Source organism: Panulirus ornatus, chromosome 3 (assembly GCF_036320965.1).
Source record: "Panulirus ornatus isolate Po-2019 chromosome 3, ASM3632096v1, whole genome shotgun sequence".
Lineage (NCBI taxonomy): Eukaryota > Metazoa > Arthropoda > Malacostraca > Decapoda > Palinuridae > Panulirus > Panulirus ornatus.
Window position 1 is genome coordinate 35,866,617 of NC_092226.1, and position 25,853 is coordinate 35,892,469.

A 25,853-nucleotide genomic window follows, 5' to 3' on the forward strand; every position below is an offset into this window, starting at 1 on the left:
AAGCTGTCTTTACTAACAACCAGTACACTCCGCTCACAGGAAAAGCTGCGTCAGAATCCCACCCTCGTCGGACATCATCACCAAGCGTTTGGTCCGCACCGCCAGATAGGCTAATTTTCGACCCAAGTTATCAAGGCATCAGGTGGATCGACTCTGCCACACAACTTACTGATTATGACAGAAAATTCACATTTGCCCAGAAATCCTGTAAAGGCAGTATGGCTGGTCCCCTAAATGTCACACACGATGATCCATGGCTTTTAATCATGACAACCTGACTGCGTTGTGCCATGAGATTTGGACGTCGAAGACGTTTCCAGCCTGGTGCTACTAAAATGGTAAACAAAAGGCTGCTCGTTCTCTTGCTGTCAATTTCTTTTATCGTTATCAAAAAGGTGGCCAACGGAAATACGTGGCCAACGGAAATACATTAAACGCATTAAACCATTTAACGAAGCTCGAATATGACATTTTAGAAACTTTTACTTACAAGTTATATTTGGTTGCAGTATTCTTGGAAACAAAGAACCCTATCGCCAAAAAGCCGTAGCTCCTTACGAAAACATCGCTGACTAATTTTCTCTGTATGGGAATAGAAAATTGGAAGCAAAAAGCACCTTTTTCTCTTCCATTAAGAAAACAAACTGTTGACTGATTGACAATGTGGCTTTCGTAAATACATGGCACAGTAGACCACTTAATGAATCAAGAACACATTTCAGGAACTTGTGCCACAAAAGAAATATTTTGTTTTAGTTCTGGACATACCTGACGAGACGAACACCTTATGAACCTTCATGCATTACGCTTCAGAGGTAATTTACCAATCCTTATCAAATCTTCCTTGCTAACAGAACTGTTTCTCTCATGCTAAATTCAAAGCCTTCAGTCTATGTGGTCATTCTTGTCGTAGAGAATGGCGCGTCACAAGGATGTGTGCTTGGCCCCGTTCAATTCAATATTCTGACCAATGATATCTTATCATCAGCACCAAGCACAAGCAATCTTGAATACTCTCTATGATGACGATTATGCATGTGATATTTGTCCAACAATGCACAATCTTTGGCTGAGCGAGTTCAAGTTGCTCTTGAATTCGCCTACAGTGGAGACAAGTTTTCCTTTGTTAAAAAATTTTTTGTTAAAAATGCCGTGACTATCTTTACCATAATTTCAAAATCCTAAGTTTGCAACTTTGATTTGTATTTATACAAAGTTAAGTTCCTTAAGTACCTACTCGTACTGCGACCCCGACACGATATCCTTATTAACAGCGTGAACGACCCTCGTCATATCGTAAACAGACCATGGTTGACAAATATGTGCATCGGCCGGTAATACAACCTTGAAGAGATTGGACGCATAGCAGAGTGCTTTGCGAATGTCTTGGAGCTCCAAGGTGCACTGGGATGCCACACATGGAAGTTCAGACAAGTACGCCTCCTCTCCACTTTCGTCCTTGAACCACCTAACACTTTCCCCACGACATCAGGAAGGCCAGGACTGGAACATCAAACCTGTGGCAGCAGTTCTTGTTCGAGCATTTGAACAACAACGTCCGCCCCACTGGTCTTCTTGCTTCCATTTCTCGTGCCATCTGACCAGCACCAGGTGCCGACTGCAAATATAGCGCCGTGGGAGCATGCCAACCTCACCGTCAACACAAGGCGGCTCCTCTACCAACAAGTAAAACCAGCGGGAGGTACTGGTCCACATGAGGTTTCGCCTAGTCGTTTCTGACCATCTGGACGACATCCACATCCACACATATCTCTAAGTCTACCCTAAACAAGCGTTGGGTAAGTAGGCAAAGAACTGAAAAATGTGCTCAATGAAAAATGTAGAACCATACAAAATGGAGACAGCTCAATTAACATTAATATAAATACAATGAAACAAGAAAATACAGGATTCAGAAAGCTCACAAAAAGGTTGAGGGGTTATTTAGAACACATCTTGTGAAAGATGCATGGAAAGGATTAAAAACAGTACCTGGTTATAGTAAAGTTCTTAACGTGCTTAAGTCAGAAAACATTGATACATATGTGAATGATAATTCTTTTCTGGCAGAGTGCAGTAATGTCAAGTCAGTTGTTCGAGAGAGAAATCATGAAAGAATCGTGATATTCGTACGAACATGTACTGCAGACCCTGAAGCTTATTAGACCTGGAAAGGTCACGGGACCAGACGGAGTGCCAGATAAGGCACAGTGTTGCTGAACAACTGGCACCACCCATACTTCGGCTACTATTTCAGGACTCACTAGATCAAGAGGCTGTGCCTGACATACGGAAAATGCCAGAAATAAAGCTAACTGCCAAAATCTCATTTCCTTGTGTTAAACGATTTTAGACCTATTGTTTTAACGTCAAATATTATGAAATTTCTTGAAGACATTATGAGAAACTATTTGTGTAATAGCATAAATAATTTCAGAGATAACACCGAGTTTGCGTATTGTAAAAATAGGAAAGTGCAGGATGTAAGTTTGGCTTTTAAGAATGAGATTAGCAAACATTAGGACAGACACAACTCACAAGCAAGATTCTTATACACTGATCTAAGCTCTGCCTTTAATACAATACAGCAACACATCGTGCTAAATAAATTACCTGGGATGGATGTAAACTGTAACTTACTGAAATGGATTCTCAGCTTTTTAACAGAGGCCACAGTATACCAAGATAGATAAGGCTAAGTTCAACATTTTCTTACCAATACAGGTGCACCCCAGGGATGCGTTATGTCCTCCACTTTGTTCAGTCTGTATACTGACGACTGTAGAAGTGTTTTTTAGCAACCGCACTACGTAATTTAAAATATGCTGATGATACAGTAGTGACAGGAAAACTGTAATTATAATTGTAATGATTATATTGCACAGGTTAGTTGCTTTGTAGAGTAATGTAAAACAAATTATCTGCTCCTGAATATATAGAAAACTAAAGATGATAACAGATTTCAGGAAAAAAAAAATTACATGTACCAGACTTATTTACAACGAAAGTTGTTGCGAGGCATAGGCTACATAAAGACAGGGTTGTACGTAGGAGGGTGGATATGTCGGAATTGAAATGTGTGAGGACATTACGTGGTGTGAGGTGGTTTGGTCGAGTAAGCAATGACCAGGAGTGTGTTGAAATGGTGTGGACATATGGAGTGAATGAGTGAGGCAAGGTCGACAAAGAGGATACATGTGTCAGAGGTGGAGGGAACGAGAAGCGGGAGGTGGAAGAATGGAGCGAAAAAGATTTTGAGCGATCGGGGCCTGAACATGCAGGAGGGTGAGAGGCGTGCTCGGACCACACTGAACTGGAACGATGAGGATAGGGAGCTGTGGTTTCAGTGCAATACACATGACAGTTAAAGATGGAGTGTGAGCGGATGTGGCCTTTCTTCGTCTGTTTCCTGTCGCTACCTCGCTGACGCAGGGGATGGCGATCACGTGTGGTTGAGAGAATGCACGTTCTTCGTTCTTTTTTCTTTCCCTTCATGGATTTGTGTTGTTGCATGTGGGATGGTGTTGCGTCGGGAATGGATGAAGGCGACCAAGTATGAATATGTACATGTGTGTGTGTGTGTGTGTGTGTGTGTGTGTATATATATATATATATATATATATATATATATATATATATATATATATATATATATATATTCCTATGAGTCAAGTGGTACCTGACTCTGCCTGATCGAAATTACACCACGAGTGAAAAGCTACCTTTGGTAGAAGAGTCTACTTGAAGGCTCTATAGTCCCTGCTACCGGAAGTAGCGTAGCCTTCGGATGCAGGGGACTTCAGAAAGATCCTCGGTAATACACGATTTCCACACACACACACACACACACATATATATATATATATATATATATATATATATATATATATATATATATATATATATATATACCCTTCGCTATCCCTTATTACATCAACTGTCATGTGGGAACACAATAAAAAATGGATACTTGGCCAAGTGACCTCCCATACGTCAGTACCCATTACGTCCACCGCCCAACAACTATACAAATGCTAACAAGAAAACAAGGACACAAGCCAGAATAACAAACAGATGACTGAACTAGATATTTCAGTGCAAGAACCAATGAAGCCATACACTGTGCCTGAAGCTGTCGAGTAAACTCTCGTCCAGTCACAACCAACTGTGACGTTCTTCCCAAGAATGCCAAAGGATCAGGCAAGCCAGCGTGAAGCATTCACAGCCGGACACGACATGATTGTCACTGGTCGATTTGCACGCTCGTGGGCCTCACTAACGCGTCTGCATTCCCAGACACGACTTAAACTAATCGCTTCCTTTAAGTGATGTACAACGTGGAAGACAGCACTAGGATACACCTAAGTAGAATTCACATGGCTCTGCCGTAACTTTACCACTGTGTTCTCTGTACATGGGTCAGCTTTAAAACGTACACAGTTAACATTTAACATATATACCAACCCATCAAATAAGACCTAACACTGCCAGAGAAACTGGCATTGTACATGCTACAGGATGTTCCCCTGCACTGACTGTAAGATGTACATTATATCATTATATATTACAAGATGCATTTCGAATTTTAGACAGGTTATGAGAGCCATTTATCAAAGGCAAGAATGAACAACACTGCGCTATGATCATGTGTAGCGCAGCCTTGCATCAAAAAGATGTCACACTACTTTCCCAAAGCGGACAAGAACCGTTGCGTTCCACTGTGTGGTAATGAAAATTACTAGATTATGTAAATACGGAGTAACAATGCAGCAATACAACTATCATTTACATATAACACTGATAACATCCGTCATTACCATCAGAATGGTACGACAATGGCGGCAGTGCCTCCACATCCACCACACAACTACCGCTGCACCTGACAACATACACAATAACATGCCAATGTATTATCTCCTATGACATACAATATCATGTAATTCAATATCAACAACAAACAAAACCTTCTATCAAAGGTAATTTTTGACGTACACCAACATAAAATATGCACACCATGATCCCATTCTAGAGTGAATCCAATCGCCAATGTGGGAACAAGTTAAATCCTATCGAGTTCAGACCATGTCCAGTCGCCGAGTTACAGCAAGTCAGATGCCGGTATTGCTGTGAACTTCTTGGTGAGGAATTCCAAGTTTACTCAATAATCATAAGCACGCGCACAGCATGTCAGCACATAAATTTTTTTCGGTAATGGTTTATAACATTTACTTCGGTCTCAGGGCCATTACACCCCACTTGAAGATTAATATAACCTTGAAAAAAGTGTAGGATCTTAAGTCTACGAATTAACCGATTCGTTCAAGAATCCGTACTTCATACCAAGGAGCTGTTCTAGGAAGCCATGACGGGCCTTTTGAGCTGACCATGAATCTACCTTGCTCGAATACACGGCAGTCTCTCAGAATGGATTACGACCCGGAGAGAGAGAGAGAGAGAGAGAGAGAGAGAGAGAGAGAGAGAGAGAGAGAGAGAGAGAGAGAGAGAGCTTCTTGGTAGCATGCTATACATTTAATTACCTTCATCAACAGAAATCACCGAGGTAATAACGGAAAGAAATATTAAAATCATTGCTATGGCGAAAGCCACATGAACTGGTGATAACAGAAAGGTTTCTCAAGAAAACCACAATACTATCATAAATCAAAATGGCACAATGAGCGGAACTAGAATAATCATAGCGTCAGCTACGGCACAATGGATTTTGAGAGTTGTGTACATGAGTGAAATCTAGTAACGGCTATAATACACTAGTTATGAATAACAATTATAGAGCCGTGTGCCTCTATGTATAGTAGCACAAGGAACGAAATAATGGGTTCCATGAGCTTTTGCAGCAGACGTGATTATTTACCAACTGATAAGGAAGTAACGGGTGTTTTAAGTGCACATATTGGTAACCATTATCCTCTCAAACTATTGCCTCACAAATGGAACGGCAGCCGTGAATACTTTCTTCAAACGCATATACACTTAGTACAAATGGGATATTACCTAGATACGATTAAATTCACAACCGATATTATAGTTCCGGAAAAAAGCTCTTGTCGCTAGCGCCTTATTGAATCAAGGTGCGTCCCTTAAATATGCTTATCAAAAAAGTTTAAACAAGCAATCCATAATCCATGAACTGGGCAACAAATCGAACTCTATACAGACACACACACAAAAAAAAATCAACACATACAACAGAGTAATTATACACTGTGTAATCAGCAGTTACAAAAATATCTATTTCAAATGATTATACTCCTAGCTTGAAAAGTTACAGAAATAATGAAACTAATATACAAGGACTAGAAATGCGGAAAATAAAGGCGGAAAATAATGAATGCATGATGTGCTCCAACACCATTATTAACGAATCAAAGTGTAAAGGTCAACCCATCGATGACATGGACATCCACAAACAGACATCTGCCTTAGGCTTCACACAGTAGACTGATGGCCACGTTCAAGAAATATAATGAAACTACAAAATAACAGCACGTTCACCTGTTTCTCTGACTCCATTTCCGGTGTGTCTGATTTCAACTTATAAAAAACCTTGAGATCCAAATATGATGTACAGCCTGGACGACTTCCACAACCGTAGTAATGGTATAACAAACCCACACCTCAGACCACCAGAGGTCTACTGAGTACTGACTCAGTTTGGGTTGTCCCACGTGAGTTCGGCGAGTTGCCAGATAGCATCATCATGACAACACAATAACGAGGGTATCTTTCGTAAATTTGGAAAGTATAAAGATTAGATATAAGTACAACTATAAATAGTATAATAATAATATCTACACTGATATCTACATCATTTGTAGTGCAATTTAGAGGAATTAATGGTATACGATTTGACATAGCTGCCCACTCATCCACCGCACCATGAGCCATGACAAACAAGAGAACGACTTCCAGTGGTGTAAACATTGACGTATTGTACATTCATTTTCAAGTGTAGATTATTTATATCTATTCCTGAAAATACGTTTGACTTATCTCCCTTTTACTGGAATCATGTTATCATGCGAAATGATGTGATTGAAGTTATCTCACACTACACCTGCCATCGTCAGTTTATCTATGGTACGGATTTTTCAGTTTTTTTTATTCAAATCTTTATACAGTACATAAGTATTCCGAGGTCTGAAATGTGTTTAATTTCTTTCGTTTGTCCATGAATGCATCGACCTGTATGGATTTCTTGTTCTGGACAACATCGTAAACAACGGTGATTGAAGCCGCTTTGCGGATGTCTCTTGCGCGAGATGGGTCTTGTGGGCAGCTTCATATTGATCAGACCTCAGTGCACAGTGTGGACGAACCAGAAGGTACCACTCATTGTGTCAATCAGTGTCACTGTTAGTATGGTGGCAGCTGTGAGGCAGGAAGCCTTCAATGCTACAGTGATCGCTGCTGCAGTTCTCCCACGAAGATGGTGAGAATTAGGACGTTGGACATATTCATGAGATGCCAAGGGCAGGAAAGCCCAGTAATTTAGTATTGCTTCATGCTATCCCAGGCCTAGAAAACGAAAATACAATATCAACGTTTTCATGTTTAAGGCTCAACCTTGAACTAATGCTCACATTACGACAAACTCTTCAGATTGCAACAGGTTTAAAGAAAGGAAAGGTAGGAGGAAAATTGCTTGCGTGCTGTGGTAATGAAGTTTTCCTTTAAGAATGGTCAGGTCGTAACAGCTGGGAAAAACCTAAGAAAGGAAAACGTTTTAAAGTTAGCGCAGGAAGAAAAAATATTATATGAACATCCGTGACTGCCATGGGCTACAAAATATTCATGTTACTTATCTTGCTCTAGCTAACGATGGGGTAGCAAAAGCTTTACTTCCCAAGAGTAGAAACAAAAGTAATACCAATACAAGAGGGCAAGAAAACAATAAATATGGTATTGGACAAGTGGGTCAGGTTTCGAAATCGGTCAGATTGGAAGAATCAAGATGGATTACCGGTAAAGTTTAGGCTCCACTGAATGTGTACAGCTGGAATCTCGAGATGTGAGAGCAGTACTCCATACCACGACGAAACAACTGTATAATCGGAGGAACTGTTTACAAAAGGAACTGTTGGCATCTGAAGGCTTGGAGATTTGTGCGGTGTGGATTTCTCAAGACAGATTATATGTCACGGTGATACCAAGTATGTGTTTATTGTATTAAGTGGTGGAATTATATCATCGTCGTTGGAGAAGAGAAAAGTATGGGTAATGGAATTATAGCACCATCATAGAAGATAGGATGGGTATGAGTGATGGCATTATAGTACCATCATAGGAGATGGGAAAGTACGAGTGAAATCATAGTGCTATCATAGAAGATAGGATGAGTATAAGTGATGGAATTATAGTACCATCACATGAGGACAGAATGGGTACATGTGATGGAATTATAGTACCATCATAAAGGATAGAATAAGTAATGGAATTATTGTAATATCATAGATGGGAATGGCATGAGTGGTAGAATTATAGTAACAATGTGTGACACTCCCACACTGGATGTCACATAATCGACCCTCAAAATCCTCCCCCAGCAGTGTGCCAAGGAGGCTCATTCGTATGTCCCCGTGGAGGGATGTACCTCCAGACAGACGGCATCACCATGGGTTCCCCATTGGGAGTGGAGTGTTCTTCGCAAACTTCTACCCGGGTAATGTCGAGATGGTTTTGGAAGAAATCGAGAAGCCCCCAGTTTACTGTCCATCCGTGGACGATACCATCCTTCGAGTTCGAGACATGGAGGAGCTGCAGGAGTTAACGTGGAGGTTTATCGAAAAGTCAGGCCTCGACATCATGATAGAAAACAGCACCAATGGTTCCCTCCCTTACCTAGATATTTCATTAAAGAAATCGAACGACCACTGACACTACTGTTTACGTTCAAGCCATCAATCCCGGACACTAACTGTCTCAACGGCAAGAGTGAGCGCCCCCAGCGGTATAAAGACTAAATATAAATGCATACGTGAGAATACCCCTATCCCACTGCTCGTCGTGGACATCCACCACTTAAGAACTAGACCGGGTGACTCAAGTCCTGGTTAATAATGGCCATTTAAACATGAAAATCTGTTCTTGTATTCGCAAGAACCTGAAAAGATGGTAGCGAGGGAAACACACAAGACAACCACTTGCTTAAAAACAACACAGCACCAAGACCAGCGACACTACACCTAACCCTAGACGCGTTCAGATACTTGAGGCCCTCTACATTAAGGGGAAATTTCAGAGTATGAAACTGCAGACTGACGACCTTGTATTACCGAGCGTTCAACGTCTGACCCATCCAAGCGAAAGCAAGACGAGAACTCGTGACGTCACGCAGCAGCAAGCCCACCTGAGACTGCAGACAGGATACAAACAACGAGTCACTGCAGACACTCCTACGAGCGACACTGCAACACTATTTCCGCGTCTCAGAGCCGCCATAACATTGACCACAGGAAAATTCGCGGAAGACGAGCACAGACCGCGATCGCCAGGATGAGGATTGGTTACCCATACCTCTGGCAGGTGACACAAGCTTCACAACCGGTACATACCAGGTGTCAGCTCTGTGCCTAGGACGAAAAGCACACACACACTCCACCATTATCTGACGGAGTGTCTCAAAACCAGAGACTATAGACCAGACGATAGCGCCACGTTCCATGAACAACTCTATCATCACCTCCAAGTGCCTATAATTGTAAAAATAATAAACAATCATCCCAGGTTCCTTAATTCTACGTGACTTTTTTCACATCGTCAATTATCACCCATACCCAGTGGTTGTGATCGTCTTTTAATTATGTTCCTGCACCTTTGTTATGCACACGAGTTGATATACTGTTGTACCACGTAAAAGATGTAAGACTATCAACCTGTGTCCTATAAACTTTAATAATAATAATAATAATAATAATAATAATAATAATAATAATAATAATAACAATAATAATAATAATGATAATAATAATAATAATGACCTGATGCGGCCAGCTTTCATTGGTCAGACAAGGGAGCAGCTGCCTCACGTATGCATCCCTCATTGGTCAATAACTTTTCCTTTGATCTTGGGTCTTTGTACATAAACCTAGACCATACTGAACTGTCCTTACACTTCAAAAATGGAAAATGAGTCACGAAACACTGTGTTGTATTACTGGCTTGTACCTGAATTTGGTTCCTCCACTGCTATGAACTTTGGCCAACTTATCGGTAATCGACATGAGCAATATAAAAGAATCCTTAGACAAGTTGAGAACATCAGCAAGAAACTGTTAAGTGGTAAATTAGCACAATCATATTGAATGAAACATGTTTGAGAGATCTCCAGCCTTCACACACACACACACACACACACATATATAAATATATAAATATATATATATATATATATATATATATATATATATATATATGAATGTAGGTTTGCGGCAGGGGTGTGTGATGTCTCCATGGTTGTTTAATTTGTTTATGGATGGGGTTGTAAGGGAGGTAAATGCAAGAGTCCTGGAAAGAGGGGCAAGTATGAAGTCTGTTGGGGATGAGAGAGCTTGGGAAGTGAGTCAGTTGTTGTTCGCTGATGATACAGCGCTGGTGGCTGATTCATGTGAGAAACTGCAGAAGCTGGTGACTGAGTTTGGTAAAGTGTGTGGAAGAAGAAAGTTGAGAGTAAATGTGAATAAGAGCAAGGTTATTAGGTACAGTAGGGGTGAGGGTCAAGTCAATTGGGAGGTGAGTTTGAATGGAGAAAAACTGGAGGAAGTGAAGTGTTTTAGATATCTGGGAGTGGATCTGTCAGCGGATGGAACCATGGAAGCGGAAGTGGATCATAGGGTGGGGGAGGGGGCGAAAATTTTGGGAGCCTTGAAAAATGTGTGGAAGTCGAGAACATTATCTCGGAAAGCAAAAATGGGTATGTTTGAGGGAATAGTGGTTCCAACAATGTTGTATGGTTGCGAGGCGTGGGCTATGGATAGAGATGTGCGCAGGAGGATGGATGTGCTGGAAATGAGATGTTTGAGGACAATGTGTGGTGTGAGGTGGTTTGATCGAGTAAGTAACGTAAGGGTAAGAGAGATGTGTGGAAATAAAAAGAGCGTGGTTGAGAGAGCAGAAGAGGGTGTTTTGAAATGGTTTGGGCACATGGAGAGAATGAGTGAGGAGAGATTGACCAAGAGGATATATGTGTCGGAGGTGGAGGGAACGAGGAGAAGAGGGAGACCAAATTGGAGGTGGAAAGATGGAGTGAAAAAGATTTTGTGTGATCGGGGCCTGAACATGCAGGAGGGTGAAAGGAGGGCAAGAAATAGAGTGAATTGGTGTCATGTGGTATACAGGGGTTGACGTGCTGTCAGTGGATTGAAGCAAGGCATGTGAAGCGTCTGGGGTAAACCATGGAAAGCTGTGTAGGTATGTATATTTGCGTGTGTGGACGTGTGTATGTACATGTGTATGGGGGGGGGTTGGGCCATTTCTTTCGTCTGTTTCCTTGCGCTACCTCGCAAACGCGGGAGACAGCGACAAAGTATAAAAAAAAAAAAAAAAAAAATATATATATATGCTTAGGGTACGGGAGAAAGAATTCTACCTCCTTATTCCATGTGTGTCATAGAAGGCGACTAAAGGGGATAGGAAGCGAGCGTGGAAACCCTCCCCCTCTTGTATTTCTATTTCTTCAAGACGAAACAGGAAGAAGACTCAAGCGGGAAGAGCTCGTTCTTCTCGAAGGCTCAGATTGGGGTGTCTGAATGTAGGTGGATGTAACCAAGATGAGAAGAGAGGAGAGATAGGTATCATGTTTGAAAAGAAACCTGGATATATTGGCTCTCAGTGCTACAGAGCTCAAGGGCAAAGGGGAAAAATTATTTGGAAATGTCTTAGGAGTAAAGTCAAGGGTTGGTGACAGGACAAGAGGTAAGGAAGTAGTCTACTCCTGAGGCAGGAGTTGAGGGGGTGTGTGAATGAAAATAAGGAAATAAATTCTTGACTAAGCTGGGTAAAACTGAAAGTAAACTGCGAGAGATGGGTGATTAATGGTGCTTAATGCACCTGGTCATAAGAAGAAAGATCATGAAAGGCATGTACTTTAGGAGTAGCTGAGAGAATGCATCAACAGTTTAGATATACGAGACCGGGTATTAGTGATGCAAAGGTGAGTAATGTGGCAGTTGAGGGTATAACTGGGTACTCATGGGGTATTCAGTGTTATGAATAGAAATGGAGCGCAGCTTGTGGAGTTGTGGGCTGATAAAGGACTATCAATTGGGAATACCTGGTTAAAAAGATGGACATACACAAATATACGTTTGAAAGTGGGAAAGATGGTCAATTGATAGGCGTGTAACAGAGAAAATTTTGGATGTAAATGTGCTGAGAGGGGCAGCAGGTGGGATGTCTGATCACTATCTTGTGGAGGCGAAGATTTGTACAGATTGTCGAAAAAGAGGAAACAATGTCAGGAAGAAGAAAGTAGTGAAATTAAGTGAGCTTAAAAAAGACCTGTGTGAAAAAATACCAGCTGAGATGGAGTGTAGAATGGCAAGAGGTGAGAGTAAATGAAGCGAGGGGAGTGGATGAGGAATGAGAGGTATTTAGGGAAGCAGTACTGGCATGTGCAATAGAAGCATGTGGCATCCGAAAGGTGGAAAGTGGGCGGATTAGACAGGGTAGTGAGTGGTGGAATGAAGAAATTATAAGTGAAAAAAAGAAGAGAGGCGTTTGAGCGATACTGACAAGGAAGGAGAGAAGATAATTGGGAGATGTAATAGAGAAAGCGGCAGGAGGACAAGAAAGTGCATGGGGTTAGAAAAAAAGAGACAACTGTGATTTAAGAGTTAGCAAGAGTAGGTAAACTTTTGAGATAAGATGTTTTGGGAGAAAATTAATGTGCGACAGTCGAAAGATATGGGAACATTGGTGAAGGGGGCAAATGGGAAGTAATAACCGGTAGTGATGGAATGAGATGAAGCGAGTATTTTGAAGGATTGTTAAATGTGGCCTGCAGTGCAGCTGTCACTAACAGTATGTAGCTTGTAAAGCAACTGTCACCAAGTGTGTGACCTGTAGTGCAGCTGTAACGAGCAGTAAGGGGCATGTAGTGCAGCTGTCACCAACAGTAATATGGCTTGTAAAGCAACTGTCACCAAGTGTGTGACCTGTAGTTCAGGTCATCAACAGCATGTGACCTGTAGTGCACGTGTCACCAGCAGTGTATGCCCTGTAGTGCAGCTGTCACCAACAGTATGTGACCTGTAGTGGTGCTGTCACCAGCAGCGTGTGGCAAGTAGTGCAGCTGTCACCAACAGTATATGGCTTGTAAAGCAGCTATCACCAAGTGTGTGACCTGTAGTGCAGGTCATCAACAGTATGTGACCTGTAGTGCAGGTGTCACCAGCAATATATGGCCTGTAGTGCAGCTGTCACCAACAGTATGTGACCTTTAATGCAGCTGTCACCATCAGTATGTGACCTGTGGTGCAGCTGTCACCAACAGTATGTGACCTGTGGTGCAGCTGTCACCAACAGTATGTGACATGTGGTGCAGCTCTCACCAACAGTATGTGACCTGTGGTGCAGCTGTCACCAACAGTATGTGACGTGGTGGAGCTGTCACCAATAGTATGTAACCTGTAGTGCAGCTGTCACCAACAGTATGTGGCCTGTAGTGCAGCTGTCACCAAGAGTATGACCTGCAGTGCAGCTGTCACTAACAGTATGTAGCCTATAGTGCAGCTGTCACTAACAATATGTGACCTGTAGTGCAACTGTCATCAACAATATGTGGCCCGTAGTACAGCTGTCACCAACAGTATGTAGCCTGTAGTGCAGCTGTCACAACAGCATGTGGCCACTATATATAGTGCAGCTGTCACTAACAATATGTGACCAGTAGTGCAGCTGTCACCAACAGAATGGGGCCTGTAATACAGCTGTCACCAACGGTATGTGGCCTGTAGTGCACGTGCAAAACAGTGTGTAGCCTGTAGTGCAGCTGTGACTAACAGTATGTGGCATATAGTGCAGGTGTCACTAACAATATGTGGCCTATACGAAAGCTGTCACTAACAATGTGACCTGTAGTCCAGCTGTCATCAACAGTATGTGGCCTGGAGTATAGCTGTCACTAACAGTATATGGCCTGTAGTGCAACTGTCACCAACAATATGTGGCCTGTGAACAAGACAGCACCAAATGGGTATAATTTTTTTTTCTTACGTTGCCAATAAGAAACCACTTGCAAAAATTTGCCAAGGTAAAAAATATTTTCAAGACAACATTGGACGAACGGTTGTCCAAGTGGGATGTTGAAACACCTAGAACAGAAGAAATATAATCGATTTCTCTCCCACCTGAAACATCCAAATTTGGAGGAAATACCTATCATTCAACAAGAAAAATAACGCAAAAGTTCTGCCGCAAGTGTACTGTACATTACTGCTTCGTAAGTAAACAATTTTGTAGACAAAAACGTTTCATTTTTCAACATTTTGAAGGGTAAATTAGCTGTTATGATGTAAATACAACAAAAAAGGTTCTGTCGGTATGTATTCTGTGCTCCCCTTATCAGATTAAACCAATACAACAAAGTGCATTTAACGGGCGCTGTTGACAAACTGGAAAAGTTTTTAAGAACAATTTTTCTATAAATCTATGTTAAGTCAACCGAAAATTCTATTGTCCTATTAGCTTTCAATTGCTTATCTAACCTAACCTTAAGAAAAACTAAAACCCCAAATTCATGTGCGTACGTACGACTTCATTTCATAAGGTTATCCAAAGAAAGTCAATCAAGGCACATCATAAAAACACTTGTTAAAGATATTTAAATACGCAGTTTGTAACCCGTGCATTGGATCACGTATCAGACTCCACAAAAAATACAAGAGTAATTATACACTCCGTTTACACAGGAATATGTTACAGTAATATCTATTTCATAATATTATAATCCTAGTTTATAAGGTTACAAAAATACAAGAGGCAATCAATATACAAGGAATGGAAATACAAAAAATAAGAGGAGGAAAAGTAGGAAAAATAATGTTGTAAATCCTGCAACTCTAGTAATAACCGATCAAACTGCAAAGGTCAACACCTGGTTGATATTGTCATCCACAAGCAAGACATCTATCAACCTTCATTAATATGGCCATCCACGAGCAAAACACCTGCCCAGGCTTAACATAGCATGACCGTGTTGGCCAGGAGCAGGGACTATAATTAAACCACAACAAAAAGCACGTTCACCTGTCTCTGCGACTCCATTTCCGATGTGTCTGATTTCAATTTTCAAAACGTTATGATCCAAAAATGATGTACAGCCTCAACGACTTCCACAACCGTAGGAAATCCAGACGTAGATATCAACACAACTAGCACCACAGGTCGACTGACTCGGTTTGGGTTGTCCGAGTTGTCCCACGTGAGTTTGAGGAGTTGCCAGATAGCTTCATTATGACAACACGATAACGAGGGTTTCTTTGGTAATTTATGTAAGCATAAAGTTTAGTTAATACAAACACAACAATGGACAGTAAAGAATATCAAATATGTATATCTAAATTGATATATAAATCAATCGTAATGCATTTAGAGGAATTAATGGTATACTATTTGACACACTGCCCACTCGTCCAACGCACCATGAGCCATAACAAACAAGCGAACGGCCGTCCAGTGTGGTGTAAACATTGACGTAAACATGACGTAAATTCGTTCTCAGGAATAGATTAACTGAATCTATACTGGAAATGTTTGACTAACCTACATTTCACTGGAATTATGTGATTATGCGCAAGGGTGTAACAGAAGTTATCCCACACTACGCGTGCCATCGTCAGTTTATCTATGGTAAACTATCCCCATTCATTTTTTATTCTAATCTTTATACAGCACATAAGTATTACAAGGTATGAAATGTGTCTGTCAATTTCTTTCGTTTGTCCGTGAATGCATCGACCTGTATGGATTTCTTGTTCTGGACAACATCGTAAACAACGGTGATTGAAGCCGCTTTGCGGATGTCTCTTGCGCGAGATGGGTCTTGTGGGTAGCTTCATATTGATCAGACCTCAGTGCACAGTGTGGACGAACCAGAAGGTACCACTCATTGTGTCAATCTGTGTCACTGACAGTATGGTGGCAGCTTTGAGGCAGGAAGCCTTCAATACTACAGTTATCGCTGCTGCACTCTCCCACGAAGATGGTGAGAATTAGGATGTTGGACATATTCATGAGATGCCAAAGGGCAGGAAAGCCCAGTTATTTATTTCTAGCTTTACTGCAATCCCAGGCCTAGAAAACGAAAATACAATAACAACGTTTTCATGTTTAAGGCTCAAGTTGCAAACACGTGTTTACATTTAGACCAGTTCTTAAATACTGAAATAAGGCTAAGAAGAGAAAAGAAAGGAAGGAGGAAGCCTGCGTATTGGGGTAATGAAGAATTTACCTTTAAAAATGGTCAGGTCGTAACAGTTGGGAAAGACTTGGAAGCAAAACGTTTTAGTTCTCATAGGAAAAAACAGATATGATATCAACACCTGTGAGTTCCCAACGGCTACAAAATATTCATGTTACGTATTCTCTTGCTCCAGCTAACGACAGGGGTAGCACCAGTATTTATTTCCCAGAAACCAAAGTAATATCAATTAAAGAGGAAAAGAAAATCAACATGAATAGGGCAAGTGGTCAAGTTTTGAATTCGGTGAGACTGGAAGAGTTCAGATGAATTGATTTGTGTTCCATTGTTCAATGTGTACAGCTGGAATCTCGAGATGTGAGAGCAGTACTCCATACCACGACGAAACAACTGTATAATCGGAGGAACTGTTCACAAGAGGAACTGTTGGCATCTGAAGGCTTGGAGATTTATGCGGTGTGGAGTTCCCAAGACAGATTATATGTCAGTGATACCATGTATGTGTTTATTAAGTGGTGGAATTATAGAACCGTCGTTGGAGATGGGAAAGGCTTGGGCAGTGGAATTATGGTACCATTATAGATGGGAAAGGTATGGGTGGTGTAATTATAGCAACATCACAGGAGATGGGAAAGGTATGAGAGGTTTAAGAAAAAGGAATAAGAAATTGAGTTTAAGAGGTTTTAAACGCAGTAAGTAGGTTGTGTCCACCCCCACTGGCAATACCCTGTCCAAATAAAGAAATTAAAAGGTAACTAACAAGATGAAAGATAATTCGAATTAGAGAGGGTGGAGGGAATTCGGGAAATGGAAGAATGCAGCGCTCAGTTGTTGCCCTACGAATGCATTATTTCTTTACATATATAAAAAGGAAGAGGACAGATTGCCACACTACCTTTGTGAATGGGAACGCTTCATCTCACGTATAACATATCTGAAAGTATATTGGCGAATGAATATGAAGCAAACGCAGGAATTTTTGCAAGTCTAATTGGCCATATTCCATGCCTTGATGGCCTCAGAGCTGGCATGGTTGAAACAGATTGGAGGAAAAGATAATCTTATTGGAAAAAATACTTGACTCCATTTGCACAATAACCTCTGCCATACACTCAGCAGAGACGTAAGTATTATCCCGAAAAGGGCAGTAATCTTCCAGGGAAATTAAACAATGTTTCTAAATTTATAAGTTAACGTCAATAGATTACAATATTGGCGGCGAAAGCCAGCGTCTGGAGACAATTATGGGAGTGTGGTCAGCTGAATAAATTATGGGCGAGATTATGTGGTTTGAAAGCGAACGATTAGAGGAGAAACGAAGAGCATTTTCAGAAGGCGGTGGCGACAATTCAGAACATGAGTCTGGTCGCTGCCAGAATCCACTGGATCGCTGCGAAAGGCAAACATAGGGCTTCGACCCCCTGTACTGGAGAACTTTAACAATTCACTGATGTGTACGTTGAAATCTCCTAGGTAGAGAACCTTATCCTGAGTGAGTGAGAGGACATCATGGTATCGTGAATGATACTTGAGAAATTAAGACTTTGAAAAAACGACATAATTTGTCATAGCACAAGCGAAAAAAGTGAAGAAAAAAACTATCCAATGACATCTTAAGAGAATTAAGGTCTTTGAGGGGCTCAAGAAATGTACTGGTGGTTGAACAACCCACTCCTCCTCTGAAGTGAATACATAGGTGAGAGCCATAGTTGTATGTGTAAATTGGATTAATAAGAGACGTTATGAAGCAACTGAGTGCCTGAGAGAAGTGAGATAAAGGGGAAGATCCTAGCTAGATGGTTGTCAGCAGAAGAAATGTTTAGAATAAGAGTACGAATATTGGTGAGGTGACTAGAAAAGTCATACACATCTGAGAGGCAAGTGACTTGGAGTAGCTGCTGCTCCTGCCCTCCCTCTCTTTGGCAGTAAAAACAAGTAGTACGCTAGAGATCCTTCGCACCCTTAGATTCTTATCCCGGGAACTAGGGGCCAAACGCTTGTTGGACTCTTCCACTTACGTGATTAGCAATCTAAATGAAGAAAACGGGAGAGGAGATAACGCGAAAAAAATTAGATGTGTTGAATAGGTATATGGTGCATACAGGAAAAATCATATTGAGAGTAATGTCGTAGCTTAAATTAGGATTCTCTTATGTTCGAAGTTTTTCTGTATATTGTGTGGGGCATAGAGAGGGATATAGAAACATGAGTAATGCCACAGTGTTTTCTTAGTAAAATACACTATTAATACACATGTATATGATTATGTTTAGGAAGGTTAGGTCAAGTGAGGTGAAGTTAGACGTTGGAGGCTAGTTGGACAGGAGTCCCTTGGGCCTGGTCAACGTTGGTCCAGGAGGCAAGGCAGGCATCCTGTACGTGGGCTTGACTACCAAGTCTCATGGAGCTTCTACAGATGGAGTGTGGCACGCGTCACATTTCTTTGTGTTGCAGGATGCCTCAGGTCCCATAATTCAAGCTGTTTTTCTACACACGAGCGGTGTGTAGAAAACGCCGGAAAGGGCAGTGGGAGGTGAGACACTGTAGAATCCTGCCGGAAAAAAAAAAATTTGTCAAAATCATATGGCGGACTAACACGGACGAGCTGAAGCCTCTTAATCCTGCAGGGCTCTTCAATTGGCGACCCGCGGGCCAAATCCGCCCTTTATTGGTTTTTCATTGGTCTTTTGACACAAAATTAAAATATTCAAATTCATTTAAGTACTTACGAAATTTTACATAGATTCTTTATCGTAAACAACTGTATTAATTAGCTGAATGAAACACGAGATCAATTGTAATAGTTGAATGAAACATACTGTTGCCCGCACCACTGTCCTCGGAGCTACATGATGAACTGTACGTGTTCACTTCTGCTGGAGGCGCACACGTTCATGGCTCATCGGGCGGGGATTAGTCAGTGTACATAGGTAGGTCGCATATTTTCCCCTACATCTCGTATATGTACGGCTCTATTTTCCCATTTAACTTCACATTCTTGTGTGGAATAGTGCTGTGAGAGTACTGTTGTGCTTAATTACTTTATTAGTTACCAGTATATAATTCTTTTTCTTATGTGCTTAGCGAAAAATATACAATGCCTGATTTTTCGTTTCTTACCATGTATAAGTGTAGAGAAACAAATGGAGACAAAATAAATGTAGAGCCCTTCCATCAATTGAGTTTTATTATCCAGCCCTACTCCTATAGTAATTGAATATCCTTGAAATGTTCTCTTGAGTCAGAGCAGACGATAAGGCACTAGTTTGCGAGCTTGTACGTCATGAGCTTGGGACTGCGCGAGTATTTATTTGTGGTTAGGTCAGGCTACCCTATATGTGATCATGGGGGAATAAAGCAGGGACCAACAAATGAAGATAACCCCTTTGAATTTTATGAAAGAATATATATTGACTGGTGAGACAAGCGGCAAAATAAAATCACTGGTAAATTGGAGAAGAGAAGTAGCAAGAGGAGATTGTGTGACCCTGGTGAAATCAGTTACACCGCTGAGCATTAATCATTAATTTATAGGGTTTCCTATTTCTTACTTATAAGACATAATCTCTCTTAATTTGCGGGTTTTACATTCACAGCGTGCCTCTCTTCCCTCTCCTTTCTCTGGCCTGTAACACATCTCCCTTCATGATATGTACAATCCTTATTACAAATTTCACTGTTTATCGCTTAGACTACTGTATACAATCTTGTGTAAATTTGTGTAGCCTAAGAGGATTCAAATATACCTGAACATACCTATAAAGGCCACATAAAGCGTTCGCCCTCCACTCGCTCGTTCTGCTCTGTGAAACAAATCCTCCCGGGCGACGCCAAGTGCCTCCAACATGAGAGCATCGAGGTTCATCCATCCATTATTGTTCTCCCCCAGGAATCTCTACAAATAATTTCTACAGTTGCATTTCCTTACACACACACACACACATATATATATATATATATATATATATATATATATATATATATATATATATATATTTTTTTTTTCTTTTGCCGCTGTCTCCCGCGTTTGCGAGGTAGCGCAAGGAAACAGACGAAAGAAATGGCCCAACCCACCCCCATACACATGCCTGGATTCAATCCACTGACAGCACGTCAACCCCGGTATACCACATCGCTCCAATTCACTCTATTCTTTGCCCTCCTTTCACCCTCCTGCATGTTCAGGCCCCGATCACACAAAATCTTTTTCACTCCATCTTTCCACCTCCAATTTGGTCTCCCTCTTCTCTCGTTCCCTCCACCTCCGACACATATATCCTCTTGGTCAATCTTTCCTCACTCATTCTCTCCATGTGACCAAACCATTTCAAAACACCCTCTTCTGCTCTCTCAACCACGCTCTTTTTATTTCCACACATCTCTCTTGCCCTTACGTTACTTACTCGATCAAACCACCTCATACCACACATTGTCCTCAAACATCTCATTTCCAGCACATCCATCCTCCTGCGCACAACTCTATCCATAGTCCACGCCTCGCAACCATACAACATTGTTGGAACCACTATTCCTTCAAACATACCCATTTTTGCTTTCCGAGATAATGTTCTCGACTTCCACACATTCTTCAAGGCTTCCAGAATTTTCGCCCCCTCCCCCACCCTATGATCCACTTCCGCTTCCATGGTTTCATCCGCTGCCAGATCCACTCCCAGATATCTAAAACACTTTACTTCCTCCAGTTTTTCTCCATTCAAACTCACCTCCCAATTGAATTGACCCTCAACCCTACTGTACCTAATAACCTTGCTCTTATTCACATTTACTCTTAACTTTCTTCTTTCACACACTTTACCAAACTCAGTCACCAGCTTCTGCAGTTTCTCACAATTTGGTAAACATGCAATTGTCCAAATGACGTCCTAGCTTCGTCTCTTCGATGTATATCAACTGACTTATATTTCTCTCGTGTCTCCCCTAGTGATGTGATTACACGAAAGTGCACTTGGGAACTTACCGTGTTTCATTTTCCCCGTGGACTCATAGGAATATATATATATATATATATATATATATATATATATATATATATATATATATATATATATATATATATGGTGTCATTTCACACGACATATTTGTTCTCACGAGACAAAGCACGATCAGTTACACCACAATGCATCAAATATCTTTATGTAATTCTAGATAATGTGTTTTGTATAAAACAAGACGGCAGTTACGGACAGAGGGGAATAAGAGAAGATGTAAAACTAAGAAAAACGAAAAATTGTTTAAACGTTTTGAATGAGAAACAGTAGCTAAAAAGTGTTTAAAGACAAAGCAGGAGACTGTGTGTAAGCTGTTGGTAAGGGAAAGATGATAAGTGTACCTCAATAGCTTAGTTTTATTGGATATAAAAGCAAGACAAGAAATCCACAAAGAGAAGGTGCTCCATAATTCTAGGCATCACTTTTGACACTATTGGGTCAGGATAGTAAGTAATACTTACCTTGGTGGTTGCTGTCTGCATTGTTATTTTGCAACATACTAAGTTTAGTGAAAATGTGAATAACAAATTGCTAATCATATGATTGTATTATGAATCTCTGAATTAAAGGCAAGAGTTTGGCAATTATTCCTTTTGATGACTTCGTTATCATTCCTTCTCATTATATGTTTTTCGTACTGTCCTGTTAGGTTGGGCAGTGGATGATATTTGAGCAGTGTATCCCGACTATGTTTGATTGTAAAATAGGTGTGGCCAGGAGTGGGGGCTAGATTGGAGTGGTAATTGTTAATAGTCTTTTAAGTGTGTCGAGTTGGTTGGTAGTGGAATTTGGGTGTGAGCGTTGAGCTAAATGTGTGGACAACGAAATCTCCCCAAAAGAGCGTTGAGCCAAGTGTGTGGGGAATGAGATCTCCCCAAAGAGGGTGGGCAATGAAATCTCCCCAAAGAGCGTTGAGCCAAGTGTGTGGGCAATGAAATGTACCCAAAGATGGGTGTTGAATAGACTGATTAAGTCTTAAATTATGGAGTATTACCTCGAGACATATGGAAAGGTGTTGGTGTGTTGCAGGTTGCATTGCAATTTTTTGTATGGATTAGATTTCTTGGGTGTTGTCAGTCTGAGATGTTTTGTAGTTCTAGTGATGGAGAATGATATGGTTTGGTGGCCGAATGAGCCCTCCTTGTCCTTGTTACCTGTAATCTCTTACGTTTATGTAACCGTATACTGCTGGAAGAGGGGTTCTGAATGGGTTACGTGGATGTGTTCTAGGAATTGGTTTTACATTTTTGAGTATGTTTATTATGTAATTATTTCCGAGTGGCAGGAATGTTGTATTTGTTCCAGTTCTGTCGGGTTGTAGAGTTTGTAATGTGGGTGTGCCGTTGATGTATTTGTTTGTGTTTTTGCGCAAGAGATGAGGGGATCTTGGTTATAACTGTTCAAGTGGTTGCTGTACTTTCATGATTCTAAGTAATCTTTTATGGATGACAGTGATGTGCGTGGAGGTGATAGCAGTGACTGCAATTAAAGCATCTGAGTGATGCTTTTAGGTGATTGGCGTTCGGTCCTACGTTAGGCGAGAGATTGCGCTCAGTCCTGAAGGCTGTTTGGACTCTGTATCTGGACAGCTAAAAACCATTTGACAGTGACTCCATGGAAGGCTGATTAAGAAGCTGGATTATAAAGCCGGAATAAAATGGAAACTCTTATAATGCTTAGTCTCAGTGGGAAATATCAAAAGATGCATGTTAGAGGAGCCTTTTCTAAATGGGTTGAAGTGACCGGTGTAGTGCCAAAGGGTTCGGTTCTAGTACCATTACTCTTCTTGATCTATATTAATAGCTTGCCTAAAGACAAGATATCTTACCTGATATGTTTTCAGATGATGAAAAGTCAAGAAAGAGGTGAAAAGCAAGGAGGATTGCATCAGCTTACAAAAGACCAAATTTGGCCTGAAGTGTGGTTGATGAAATTCAGAGTAAATGTAAAGTAACAAGGTTGGGACAAATTGAGAGATGGCCCCAGTATGATTATTAATAAGAAGGAAATAAGCTCCAAGATTCTGTGTGTGAGGACTTGGAAGTGAACATCATCACTATCCTGTTACTAGAGTCCCATATCATGAGTAGTGGACACAAAGTGTCTCATAGCTAACATATGAAATATATGGATAAGGAAGTATTTTGTAAGAGGCTAAAACTAGAATAAGCTTCTTTGGTTCAGTCACCAAACCTAAAAATCCATAAAGAGCCTAGAGAGAAAGTTCAATGGAGGACAACAAAACAGTACCAGAATTAAGGGAGTTAAGCTGCAAGGAAAGTTTGGAGGCTTTATATTTATCCTCCTGACCTGATCACAACCTTTTAAATTTTCAAAGATCATGAGAAGTGTCATGAAATGAATGAGAAACAATGGAAATTAATAAATTAAGATAAATGATAATGACCAAAGCACTGATAAAGCATGTAATTAGAGGAATGTAGAATGATTAAAGAGCAGGGGTAATCAAGAGTTATTTTAGATGTCCTAGAGGCTGTTCAACAAGAGAAAATAAAATTGAAGATAAAGGGGAGGGAGGTGCTTTTGGCAACCAATATGAAGCATGTTGACTGATGCAGTAGGACTGGAACCTGGGGACACTGAAACTGAGGTGCCCAGGATGCTGAGTGAGACAGAAGAACCAGAAAAATTTATGACAAGGTAGATGAGAATTTCAGAAAACTGTAGAGCATAGTCTCAGTACTTATATGCAAAAAGAAAGAGTATTGAGAAAGCCAGAGGCACAGAGGTTGATGAACCAAAATTGATGGACTTCACTGCAAGGTGGAAGGAACCTAAATTAGAAAGATTAGTTAACCAGGAACTCAACAAATGTAAACCTTTGATTATATTTTGACTGGCGGAAGAACACACACACAAATAAATAGGAAAGAAAAAAGTGCCTATTAGAGGGTTACTAGAGGCAACAGAAATACCAGAAGCAATCTCTAAGATAAAGGAAAGAAGAATTGATGGTTAAATTCAAGACATAAGGGACGACCAATTATGGTTAAATTTGATTAGAGTCATCAAGTCTGAAGGTGGTAAGCCAGGCTAAGAATCTCAAAAACAAGGTGGAATTCAGTAAAGTATTCATCAAGCACAACAGACAAAGGAAAGAGTGAAGAAAGCAATGATGACAGAAAACTGGATGCCAAAAGAGGCAAGAGGACAGACCAACCTTGACACTGCTGCAGACAGGTCAGGAATATTAAACAATGTTAATGATACACAAAGTACTGTACTTAAATGCTGATGGATTAATAGTCATTGGTAAAGAGCTGGAATTTAAGGATCAAAAAGGGGAAAACACACCAGATATTGTTCATGCTGTGGAAACAAAGCTCACTTGAAATATCTTGCATTTTCTATCCACTGGATGAATGATAGTAATAAAGGACAGAAAAGGCTCAGTTGAAAGACATTTGGCCTCCTAATATGAGATAACCTTCAGATTTAGGAAATAGTAGTAGATAGCCAATTCAGACAATATTTGATGAGAAGGTTAAGTGTAAGAAAGAAGTACATTGAGATGTTGATAATATACAATCCTCCAAAGAATTTTTAAAATCCAGAACAAATATACAATGGCAAAAATGAAGGAACAATCAGGAGGGTACATGAAATAGTAACATATGGATTTCTCAAAGATTAATTTTTTCATTAACCACCTCTTCAAGCATAAATAATTATTTACGCTTATGCTTACTAGCACTAGCACCATCTGCACCTCTTGTCTCTTGGATGACATTCTGAAGGGTGAAAAAAAAAAAAGCCAAAAATAAGAAATTAATTAGCTTGGCTGCAGTGTAACCATTTTCTGGCACTTTAGTGCTGCTGACAGTGCTGCCCTGGTGACAGATACACAAACATATAACTAATGGTGGCAGATTCAAAACATGCTGAACCACAGAACGTCAGATCAGATAGGTTTAACTTGTATAAAGAGACTGACTGACAGGCTGGATTTGGACTGCCATGGTGAGACAAGTTCCTAGAGTGTGTACAGGAAGATTTCCTGTAAAGGCATGTGGTAAATATACTTGGATGAGACAGACTAATTCACCTTCATTGCTATATCTTATTTTCACACAGACTGGCATGGATATTGAAAATATCACATATGATGTACCACTTGAAAAAAGTGATCATTTTATGCTTAAGTTAGATTATGGGGTAAACAAGGAAGTTGAAAGAGCAAAATTGAGACATAAGTCAAGAAGACATGATTGTGGGATTACACAGAACTAAACAATTTCTGTGGTAACATATTGGAGTATGGAGATCATCAGCCAGGAACCAGGAAGTTGTGGTGAAAGGTTCTGCAAAATCTGTAATGAAGGAGTGAGAACATGATTAGCCTCAAATACAGAGGGATTATTAAGAAAGGGAAAAATGGTTTAAAA

At 40.6% G+C, this 25,853-nt stretch overlaps 1 protein-coding gene across 5 annotated transcripts in view; it reads right to left on the bottom strand.

Annotated features, from left to right (window-relative positions):
• The window catches only part of LOC139762132 (uncharacterized), a 185,575-nt gene extending 170,154 nt beyond the window's left edge, over positions 1-15,421 (bottom strand). For 3 of the 5 annotated variants that reach the window (XM_071686832.1, XM_071686831.1, XM_071686829.1), the window contains exon 1: positions 15,265-15,421. In XM_071686832.1, coding sequence (XP_071542933.1) covers positions 15,265-15,282 — 18 coding nt within the window. In that variant the 5' untranslated portion in view covers positions 15,283-15,421. Of the gene's footprint in view, positions 1-6,513; positions 6,665-15,264 lie in introns of those variants that run through there. The other 2 variants (XM_071686830.1, XM_071686833.1) reach the window with 2 other exon arrangements.
• Between the last annotated feature and the right edge of the window lie 10,432 nt (positions 15,422-25,853).